This window comes from Felis catus, chromosome C2 (assembly GCF_018350175.1).
Source record: "Felis catus isolate Fca126 chromosome C2, F.catus_Fca126_mat1.0, whole genome shotgun sequence".
NCBI classification, from domain to species: Eukaryota; Metazoa; Chordata; class Mammalia; order Carnivora; family Felidae; genus Felis; species Felis catus.
In genome coordinates this window covers 96,588,390-96,600,500 of record NC_058376.1, presented here as the reverse complement: position 1 = coordinate 96,600,500, position 12,111 = coordinate 96,588,390, and the positions used below count along the sequence as shown (strand labels likewise).

The following is a 12,111-nucleotide window of genomic DNA, read 5'->3' as shown; positions in this document are numbered from 1 at the left end:
ATTCATTATATGCTGGTATGAAACCAGCATATTTTCTTTGGAAAGCAATATACCTCAAACATATACCTCAAAAGTAACTGTGTTAAAATTACAAATGCCTACCTTAATAAGCAAGCTAATTCAGAGTCAGCAATAGAAAAATAGTTTTGCTTTTTCAATGTAATTAATATTCCCAATGACGAGTGTATTTACTATAAAATATTAGACACCTAAATATTAAATGAAAAACGTATTGGCCCAGAGTCCCATTCTTACCATCCTTTCACTGATCCTACAACAGTTTGATCTGTCCAATGAGATAGCTCTTATTGTCAGTAAATATGAATAGCAAATAATTATTATGATATAAATACATTATTTCATCTTACAGCTCTCTTTTGAGGTCCATCAACTCCTTTATTTTAAGAAACATAGCATGAAAAATCCATTCATTTATATAACACCTATGTATTTCCCACATCTACAAATGGTGTGCGCTCAAAAAGTGTTGTTGATGTGACAGTAACTCATATGACGGACTTAGGATATTTTCTGCTCTCAATCAATAGCTAATTTAATAATGTTTTCTTTTGTCAATAATGCCTCTTGTTTTCTTACAGCAAAGACAAAAAAACCCATTGATTGGTTTATTATTTTTGATATATGTTGAAGATTTTTAAATGATTCCCATTTAAACCTAATTTTACAATTTACTACCTCATACAGTTTAGTCAGTAAAAATTATCTGGTAGCTGGTAAAATGCCAAAGAATAATCTCATAATGATGATTGAAACAGAGTCTTTGACCATATGACGCTAGCGTTACTTAACAGCTTTCAATTGGAAACATCTAATTTAAACTTTTCTTTTCCTTGGTGGTGATTTTCACAGTAAATTTGCCAAACAACCATTTTAATATGGTCTTTGAAACATATTTAATTTAGGTAACCATTGGGTTAAAAGAAATAAATGATGGGTAACATAATTAAATTCTAACCCAGTAGTGTTTATAAAACAAAAAATTAACAGGCTAAACCTCTCGTTGTTTCAGGTATTGTCCTACAAAGTTACAAGATTCATAACCTAACTTTATTGAGTGCAAAATATGCTTCATGATATTTTCATGATCTTATTTCATAGCTATTGTTATTACAGTTAACCTCACTACGTGGGCCTCCATAAAGCAATTTCCAGCAGTGATATTTTTCTACTTTTCACATATACAAAAAAAAGAAGTATTTTGATTAATCTAAAAGTGTTTCTCATTTATAATCAGGCAAGTCAATATAAAATGCATAGTCAGGTAAGTCCACATATAGATCATCCATATATATATATCTACCTACTACTTCAAGTAAGATCTATATAATATTTCAAGGGTATCACTTCCATTTTCTGCACAAATTCATAAAGTGTTATTGAGTACCTCAATACTTTCTATGAATGTTTCCCTATTATGATGGTAAAGAAAAAAAGGTAAAGAACATCTAGCAATAAATAGTGCTCAGGGTTTAAATCATCCAATCACATTCAGAAAACTCGAACATTTATGAAGTTTACTGTTACAAAGTGAGTAAACCACCCAAAAAAGTAGCACTGAGAGAAAGCAGTGCTGCAAATAACTTTATTCTGCATCTTACTTATATTTGTGCATTACCTTTCACCCTATCAACAAACAGGCCACAAGGGTCTACTGCAACTCACTGTTATTTTTATTCTTCAGGCTTCACTGATACTTTAGTGCTCTCAAAGAAAAGACAAGAAAATCTTTACAACGTACCTGATCATTTATCTGGCATGCAACGAGGTTGTGCTGATCATAACAGCCAGCGAACCTGATATACTTGAGCCAGCTTCCTACATCTGGTTGACTAGCATCTACGCAGAACTTCACATTGCAAAACTCATCTAAGATCTGGAAGGAAGAAGATGAGAACAATCAGTTTCCATATCAGTTCATTCATTAGAATAGTGAATTGCTTGAAAATATTTTACTCGTGTGTAGTCCTCCTTTAAATCCTTTTTTAAAAAGTCAGACAGCATGCATATTAACAAAGGAGGTATGATAATAAGTTATCTTAGAAGCAGCAATGTACTGTTTTTTAAAAGAACAAAGCGATTGTAAATTATTGCAAAAACTGATCAATTGATTTCAAAAAATGATTGTTTCCTTGTTATGCATGAATGAGTGCTATTGACTTAGTTCTAGTCAATATGATTTTTATGAAAAAATAATATTGAATAGTACATATTAACATAATATTTCTAAACTAAGTAGTCAATGTTCAAGGTTCAGATTGTCTTCCCATGAAAGTGTATACTTTCACATTTTTGTCCTTTAAATTCATTCAATTAAAAAAACTTTAAATATTATTAAATTCCTTTCCACTCTGCATTTCACTATCATGAAACAACTAAGTCATACCCTGAATTGAAAAAGATAATAAAATTTGTCTCATAGATGTTTCTGACAAAACTTAAGAAAAACAAATGAAAACAAACGATTGATGCACACTCATGCAAAATATGGCAACCTAACACATGTCAATGCATGTTTCAATTTTATGTTTAGTAAGCAAAATAACAAAATTGGCTTGTGAACAAGTAAAAATATATATAATAATACTGTAACAAATTGCCATCATTAAGTAGGTTTGTGTATTGTTATTTTTCATATGATTTTACATTTGGCCTATCCTGAATATTAATCATTACTTAGGACACCTATTAAACAAAAATCTAAATGGGAAACATCTATTTTTGAGGTTTTGCATACTTAAACAAAGCTATTCTGATTCACTAGCAGCAATAATGTTTTAAACATCAATATTAAAAGCTGCAGAGTCCTTGACCTAATGGGGAGTAACTAGAAAGGCTGGTAATGTTAATGTCAATCGGTTAATGCAAACTTGAGGAAGTTTCCTATCACAGACTAAATAAGACACTCTAGAACAAAAAAAATCATTAAATAACTCCCAGAGAACCTTGCTGTATCTACACCTATCTAAAAGTAAAAACTAAACTCTTGGGTCCATAGACCAAAAGCAATCTTGCATAGAATTCAGGTATTCACCTAGTTGCAGATTCAACTCATTAACTCACCACAAACTTCAAGAAGAAGCCCAGGGCTCTGAGAGCTCTAGTTAAGAGGCATTATGAATAAGCCTTTGGCCATGAGGCAATTAAAGGGCAATAAGTAGCCCCACAATTTAAAAAAGAAAAATCAAAACAGAAGATAGGGATAGTAATTGCTACACACACGTACACACACACACACACACACATCTTTTTCAAGACACCTCTTCACACTAACAACAACAGAAAGTTTACATTAAATACCCTCTCTAGTGAGAAAGACAGATTTTAACAATCTCTTATTTTTTAAATTACAAACTTTAACTCGTTTTCTTCAACTCTCAACGCTGAGTAACTCAAATGGCAACTTGAGATCCCCCTCCCAGATGTCTACGAGAAGCATAAATAACAATAGCAATACACATTTTAAAATAGTAAAAAGTTGGTGTTTTTGTTTTTTTAGTTTTTTTTGGCTTGTTTGGTTTCTGGTATTTGTTTTCTTGACTAGCAAAAACAAAAAGGCAGTTCTACTGACACAGGAGAGAAATATTTAATGAAGGAAATAGAGTGAAGTCAGTGAAATGCAACACCAGTTCCATTTCATATTTGCAGAAAGAGGTGGAAAACTTGTTAATTTCAAAGTCAAGCATCATCTATCCCCTTAGCTTTCCAGCATTCCCTTTTGCGGGGGGCAGGGAGTTAAGTATTGCATATACTGCACATAAAAATTCTAGGTGTAATTTTATTCCGTGTTAACATTATTGCCATTGCCACTGTCAACAGTGAAATTAATTTAAAAACAGGTTCATTCCCAAAGAATGTCTTTTTACATATATGTTACATGATTATTCAAATATTTCATCAACATATTAACTTTCTTACTCTCAATATTCTTGCCCCAAGACAAAAGCTGAACTTTCTCCAGAAACGTTTCCCCCCCTGGGTGAATTATTCACTTTTGATTTGCTAGCAGAACTGCATTTGTCTCCCAAATGTCTTAATCGTCTCGGAAATCTCGAATAAAATAAAGTAACAACACATCTTCTGTCATTTCATCTAACACACTCCTGTGTTTTTAAAGGCTGTCAAGTTCCAAAGATAGCTTTAAAAAAAAAAAAAAAAGAATTCCCTTTAGGTGGACTTTAGAGAAAGGCCCTTTCAAAAACCAACAGCAAAAGGAAAGAAAAAAAAATCCCTACATTCTAGCCAAAGGGTCCGAATGTGACTTTCTCGCGAAGCAGCACACGATGTTGGACAGCAAAGCTGTTACTTGGCAAGGTGGAACTCGGCCGAAAGCGGCTCCAAAGTCGCGTGGCCGGTGCCAGGAATTCAGATTTTGGCAACCCCACCTTCTGCGTCCCTGATACCGACGGACAGACACACGGAGGGAGGGGAAGTAGGAGACGAGCGAGAGGGGAAAAAGGCCGACAGCCGGGAGAGAGACCCACCGAAGGCCGGACGACCCACCCCGGAGACGCGTCCAGACCGCACCGTCAGGAGGAACAAGGAAATCGCCAGTCCCGGCAACGTAGATAAGCAGCAGGGCTCCGCGAGACTGCGGGCAAGTAGGAAAAGAAGGCTGGGGGGGCGGGGGGTGCCCCGGAGAAGGGGTGCCAAGGCAGAAAAGTGTCCGAAGTTACAAACTATGCACATCGCCAAGACTTTTTTTTTTAAGTGCGTTCTCTTACCTTAAGATTTCTATGGCCTCAACTCAGCAATAAAAGGCAATCACAGAAGAATTAAAACAAACAAAATAAAATAATCAGCAGCCCCCAGCTTTCCTGCACGAAAATCCTTTCAAACGATCCCGAACCACATTTCGGGATGTTTAAAAAAAAAAAAAGAAAAAAGAAAAAAGAAAAAAAAAGAAAAGAAAGAAAAAGGAAAAAAGAAAGCCTCGCGTCTCGATTTCCGAATAGGTCTCTGATAACTTTGTCCGTTTCTAGGATCTGCTCGCCAGGACCACGCGTTTCAGATTTATTGTCCGCCAACAGTGTATTTTTAAGACCAGAAATGAAGTCTCCTTTCGTCTGGGTGACCCGGGTTTGGTGTGTTTTGGCTTTTTTTTCCCCCTTCCTAAATGAGCTCGGAGCTATTCCTTCTGGTTCACATCACCTCCCTCTTTTCTCACTTTCTCTTGCTCTTATCAGCCCGATGTGTAATGAAAGTTATCTGAAACCCACTAAAACTTCTTCCACTTCTCTCTCCCAGTTCCAGGGGGGGGGTGGGGGGGGGACAGGCAGGAGGGGCAGAGTTTGAAAAGGTGGGGGGCCTGGGGAGGCGAGGGGAGCTCTAGCCCCCTTTCAGATCCTCCGTAGCGCCTTCCCCAGTCCTAGACCCTCACGGGATCGTCCCCTTTCGCAACTCCAAGCGCAGCCGCCGGGTTTCTATTTCATGAACTGTCTCTTTAAAGAAGATCTGCTCGGCCATCCAGAAAGAACCCGGGGCGAGGGAGAAAGGGAGCTATCTCCCGCCGCCCAGAGTGTCGGAAGCCAGACGGGGCTCCTCTTTCAGTAAATTTTTAAAGTGACAGCAGCCTCCTCTGGCGGGAGAGGTCACAAAAAGGTCGCCAAGACCCAAGTCCTATAGGGACAGACTGATTATGGATACACCATCCCCCTTAAGCATGTAGATTTCTCCGGGTAAACAACCAATGGGGAGATCTCGCCAGACAGGATTTCTTTCCCTAGGGAAATATCCTCTGTTTAGGTGTCCTGAAAGCACAAGTGTAAGTGTGTGTGTGTGTGTGTGTGTGTGTGTGTGTGTGTGTGTTGGAGGTGGGGGATGGGAGTGATCCGGTGGAGAAGTGCTTTGGGGGGTGTGAGGGTGTGTGCACCAAGCCTGGGGGTGGGGCGCTGGAGGGGGCGAGAATGAGAATGGGGTTTAGGGTGAAGAGACACTGGCTCATGCTAAACCTCATAATTAGTTTAGAAATTCTCAGAAAACAACAGCCTAACAGTGAAAGTTGACATGTCCATTTCCAGTTTTCTGCTAAGCATCTTTTTAAATGATTATTATTGAAATTCATGCTCTGTTCTCTATTATTATAGTTAGGTCAGCTGAAGAGCATGCTACTTTTTCAAATCATGTTTGTCTTAAAAGAAGTAATTTCAAAATCTGAAACATGTTTTGCCGATAACCTGCCCAAATAGCGTATTAAGGTCTTGGAGAGATTGACAATTGTCTGGTGAGTTTTTGCCATATTCTGTAATACGTTAATTAAAACACCATTAACGACCAAAAGTGGAATTAAGCAGTTTGACAACTCAGGTTATTTTTAAAGTTTTAACATTGTAAATACTGCTTTGGGGGATCAGTACTGTACGGTGATTAATAACTTTCTAATATAAATGGTCACTTTTCATCAAAACATTTCAGAAACAGCACCGGAAGAAGGAATATAGGAATGCGTGACAAAATAAAAGAGTCTACGGATTTACCTATAGCCAACCTTTGAAATTTTAGTAAAACCCAACGGTTAAATGGAAATAATTTTTTTTATCACAAAACTCCATTCATAAAAACAAATGAACAAATCCAACTTCTCAACTCAACAATGGAAAGTTAAGCAAAGTAAGCCGGTCGAGGGACCCTTGAGGGGGAGGGGCGGAGGGAAAGGCTATGGAAAACGTGCTTATGTTGAACTTTATCAGCGAACAGGGACGACGCCAAGTCCCCTTTTTGTTTTCTCCAAGTGCAAATAGACGTGTAAATCTAGTAGATGTATATTTCCCCAAAATGCTGATTTAAAAAACAAAAATAGTAACAAAAGGGAGGGATGTGGGAGAGAGAAAATGACAAGAGGTGGTGACTAATTCGTTTCGGTGGCCTGTTATCTGTGACATTGAACTGTTATTTCAGATAATGGCCATTGTTTGAGGAAAAATCGCACAGCAGTGGTAGGTAGGACAGGAAAAATCCTTTGTAAATAACCTAAAACCCGGTCAGATATTCCCATAGAGTTCGGCGCTTGAGAACCTTTAAGAGCCCCCGGTTTGCTGCCATTGATTTCCTGCCCTTCCTCAACTTGCCCATTGTCGGAGCCCTTTTTTTTTTTTTTTTTTTTTTTTAATTTAGCCATAAATTGGACCGGCTCGAGCTATGAGCTGTTCTATTTTCTTCCTGTCAGGATGAGGGATTTGTTTTATGATGCATTGTGTATTAAATACAAGTAATCTGGGGAACCGATTGCTTCAGACAGTGCGGCCTGATCAGGGGGTCTGAGAGCTGAGCGCCCCAATCCCCCGCCCCAGCCCCGCGGCCCCCGCCACCTTGCCCTTTACAAAGCGGCTCTGAAAAGGAGGAAATGTCGGTGGATAAACAAAAGGTCGGGTAGAATCAGTGGCAGGTTCTGGCTAAATTAGGATTTCGTGGAAAGGGCCTCGGAGTTTTTTCCCTTATATTGGGTTCGGGTGGGGGAGGCGGGGCGACTTTCAAGGTCTGGGTACTTGCAGATGTGGCTGAGGCCGGTAGATGGCGTTGCACCCCGAACTAAGGCGCTGCGGCTGCGGCTTCAACCACCCAGGTGAACCCCTGCCTTCCGCCCGGCGCCGGCCTCCGGCTTTGCCCTGCGCCCAGCACGCCGGCCCGCACTTCCCGAGCTTCTGGCCGAGGGCAGCCTGCAGTCCAGAACCGCGGACACCGGCCTGAGCTAGGACTAGTTCCACGTGGGAAATTCTCTTCTCCAAACAGAGCCAAAAGTGTTAACGCCTTCTCTCTGAAACCTTGGAAGATTTATCTAGAGAGATGGGGGATTATTTAGCCTCATCATTATTTTATCAATATCATCATCATCAGTCTTGCTCTCCGCTGAATTACTAGTGAGAAAGACTAAAGGAAATCATCAGAAGGACCCGGGCAAACACGAAATATCAATCTCTCCCTCGCTCTTGCTCCCCCCACCCTTCGCTCTCGCGCGCTCCCGCTCTCTCCCTCCCTCACACCCCGCCCCCTCTCTTTTTTGATTATATAATAACCTCGCGGAAAGACAGAGTCACCCCACTTTTCTTCCCCCGACGACGCAGCTTGAAGTTTAAAAGTAGGGTCCTGAAATCCCAGAGTAGTTAGATGGGCCTTGTTTCTCAGGAAAGGAGCCTCTTGCTATTTCCATAATAACCCTTTAGGAGAAGACCCTGACCCACCTCCTCCCGTAAGAAGTGAAACAGAAGAGGAGACGGAGCACTGGAGAAAAAAGGTTTTTGCACAGCGCTTGTTTTTCTCCCTGGTTAACTTGCTTTCCATCAGGAGGTTTCTAAAACAATAAATAAATACAAGGAGCCAAATACCACCACCAATTCCCTTTATTCCTTGGGATTTCGGGTGAAATCTGTTTACAGTAGTTCCCAGTTACAAATTAATCTGCAAAAGCCGCTGTCTGCTCAGCAGTAATCAGTAACATGCGTGTTCTGCAGTGTTTAACGCTGCCCTTGAAATGGGCTATTAAAAATAATGGTTTTACTATAATCTCAAACCAACTTTAATTTGCAAACATGTATCAGGACAAATGATCTAAATATTAAGGGGATGGAATGGAAGAACATACTATAACAAATGTATAGCTCTGGAGAAAGCAGAAAATAGACCGATTCATCACCACTGTTTAAGAAGAATCCTACTTTAAAAACATTTTTTTCCAGAAGGAATTATTGTTTTTTCTGTCCCAGTCTGTTAATTGTTGTTTACCAGGAAAAAGGCATTGGAAAATATGAGGTTTGAGTGTGAGTTGATAGATTTTCTGGGAGCTGTAAAGATCCCCCTTTGGCTGATGGCAGGGCTGGGGTGGGAGAGGTTAATGTGTTTTCTTCCTGGTTTGAAAAGGGCATAAACCCTCCTCAGGCCCCTTCCTTCCTCCCCCATCTGCGTGGATTGCAGAATCTTTAAAAGGCTCAAAGATTTCCAATAAGGCCACTGGCTCTGCCTTCATTGTGTAACTGTTTATTTAAAATAAGTCAATATATTAGTTAAAGCAGTAAGAAGTTAGTGCTTCAGTATTCAAGTGATTCCCACAAGACTGTAAGCTGATGCCTCTTTTAAGCCTTCAACTTCATGGCTGTCCCAGAAGTAAAAGTTCTGCTAATGGAGACCCTATGGGCATGGTACATTCCAGCACATCATTAAAGGAAAGAAAAGCAGTCCAGCCAGAGCCAGATGAAATGACTGCACTGTCCACTTTTAATAGGCTTCCTGTGGACAAACAGCCCTGTAACACTCTGCAGAGGACAATATTTAAAAACAAGACAACTTGCTGGCAGTTTTCAATACCATAAAGTTAATAAAGTATGTTCCCATTCACCCTGACATTATGTTTTTAGTTTATAGAGGAAGGCACTTTATAACCTCAGCCTAAGTAGACTTCCCTTAATTCCGCAGCTTTGGGTTTCTTGAGGTGGCTAAATATACACTGAACTTCAAGCCTGACATTTTTGTTTTAACACTCTTTTTTTGTAGCTTTTCAAGAACATACAAGTGCATTTTTACATTTCTCAAGTGCAGTTTCATTCATGGAGATCCTGTTAAATCTTGTTTCATACAGTTCACGTCAAGAAGCATGAAATAATCTGAGAAATTGACATTTGGCTGAACAATAACTGCTTGCTAATTAAATTAGCTTCATGTATAGATATTGACGTGTGTTTAAAAAGAAAATCGATGCTTTCTTTTCCACATCAGAACAGGATTTTGTAAAATCTAACTTAACTGAGACTAAGATAAGAAAAAATATAGTCAGTACGTCTTTAGGACTCAAGAGACTCCCCACTGATTTTCCTATAAATATTTTTCCCAATACAGAAACTCCCAATTTGTCTCTCCTTCTTCTTTCCCTCCAGATTCTTGACCACCTACAAGTTCTTCTCCCAAATCCTTTTACTTAAAGAGTAAGCCTTGTAATGAAGCATAACATCTAGCCAGAGAAACTAGGTCAGAAAGCCAAGGAATCAAAGGAATATTTTGTTTACTTTTAGTTTATATGTTTTAATCAGGGGCGTATTTCCCAAGATGGGCCCCCTAAACTTGAAGGTGAATTCTGTGGTGCTGGGTAGGTAGACACAAACAAAACAGTCCAGCACAGTAAGTTTACAAACAAAAAGGGCTCGGAATGTCTATAGTCACAAATATACACCATCACTCCTCAGGAGAGATGTTTCTTGTCTCTCTTGGTGGACTTTGTTTTTTGTTTTGTTGTTGTTGTTTTTAATCTATGGGTGTGGGGGGGGGGGCTGTTGAAAAAAAATGAAAAAAGGAAATTAAACGTAAAAAAAATGTAAATAAAAAATTTCCCTTGGTCTGGAAATGGGCCCTACTGAAAGCATGTTAATCCCCACCTCAGTAATTTGGTTCTCCAGGAGAAGACAGAAGCCCTGCTGCTGTGCCCTGCACTTCATAAATCACATCTTTATGTGGACAAGGTCAGGGCACCTAACAGCTCAGACATGGGCCTTTGCAGTGGCTCGAGGATTCAGGCATGTTTACTCTCCCGCTCGGCTCTCCGAGGAGTAGTCCAGCACGCTTCTAATTACTTTTGATTATTTTCATTTGCTGGGGTCAGTCTGGCTTGCCAGGACTGCTGGAGGGTTGATTTCCTACAAATCTCGATGTCTTTGTAGGACGGCACTGTGTGCGTGCAGAATTAGCACCCCGTTATTGTCCCTACAGCATGGGATCCCTCAAAAGAGATACTGTGATATAAAAGTTTCCCCAGTGAACCATTACCTACTTCCAATTTTATTAATTAACTCACAAGCATAATCACCTAGCTGATCTTTTAAAAAATGCAGATGACTTTCTTACCATTTGAGTATTTTATCGTATATTTGGCCACACTGAAAGTGAATTTCTTTTCTTTTTTTCCATTTTTTTTTTTTTTGCTTTACTCTAAATATATTTAGTAATGACTAGCAGCCCTTTGGAAACTAAGATGAAATACTTTGCTGAGACAACAGCTCTAGTGAATAAATTATTATACTCAAAGATTTATTTCCTAAACTCCAATTAAGACTGCCATATTTAAAATATTTTTTGTTTGGCTATTTTGATGTATTTCAGTCCTAAGCTATTACGCTGAGTGGTTATTTTGTGGCGAAAGCACAACAACAACCACAACAACAACAAATTCATACAAAGTTTAAATGAAAACACTGTTATAAAAGAAAAACTTTAATAAAATATAGTAAAATTTTGGTAGAGAAAAAGAGATGAAATACCATTCTTTTTCTCTTCTTTATCCACCCAAAGTAGAAGTGTTTAATGCTCTGACGTATATGCATTAAAAGATGCATTAAAAAAAAACTGAACAAATAAATATTCACAAAAACTGAAAAATAAGTAATTGCAAAAAACATACAACACATCAATCTGGCTGTTGAGACAATGAACATTTTTAGGTCACCGAGCAAAAATTACTTTTAGCTTTTTCTTTTTTAGATGATAACTTGGATCATGATTACATTTAGTTTTCAAAAGCCAAATTTCTCATTCTTCCTAACTTTGGATCAAAGAATGAATGTACTAAATGCTTTTAGAATTAACTCCAATTCTGTTAGGTATTAATTTTTAATTATTTTATTAATTTTAATTCAATCTCTCGAGACACTATTCAGCACATTATGCAATAACTTGAGGGTCAGCTTCTTCCCTGAGGCTATGAAAACACCGTTGCTTTAGTGGTTGTAGACTCATAATTTTGTGGGGAAAGTGAGCTGGAAGACCTTTCTCTACTTCTGTCTCCACCCCTAGCTATGTGCCTTTGGGTAAGTCACTTAACCTTTGAGTTGGTTTCCATGAGAGTTTCATAATATCAGCCTAACAGGAATGTTGGGAAAATAAATCGGGTAATATGAGTGTGAACCGCTCTGAGTTCATGGGAACAGGTCAAAATACTATAAGCTTCACAGTATTGGTGTTGGTATAATGGGTTAGAACAGACTTACAGACACACACAATGAGGAAGATAGTCTAGTCTGTGTTTTGAAGAATGGCAAAATCGAAGTATTTTTCTATCCTCTTTCTTCCATTCCAATGCCAGTTGCCCTAATCCTTACCCTGACCTATGGAAGAGAA

The 12,111-nt window shown here is 38.8% G+C and overlaps 1 protein-coding gene across 9 annotated transcripts in view; it reads right to left on the bottom strand.

Moving 5' to 3' along the window:
* Positions 1-12,111, bottom strand: part of MECOM (MDS1 and EVI1 complex locus) — a 561,175-nt gene that overhangs the window by 58,028 nt on the left and 491,036 nt on the right. For 6 of the 9 annotated variants that reach the window (XM_019810458.2, XM_003991927.4, XM_019810459.2 and 3 more), the window contains exon 3: positions 1,760-1,894. In XM_019810458.2, coding sequence (XP_019666017.2) covers positions 1,760-1,894 — 135 coding nt within the window. Of the gene's footprint in view, positions 1-1,759; positions 1,895-4,253; positions 4,481-4,502; positions 4,690-4,742; positions 5,755-12,111 lie in introns of those variants that run through there. The other 3 variants (XM_019810461.3, XM_045037297.1, XM_045037298.1) reach the window with 3 other exon arrangements.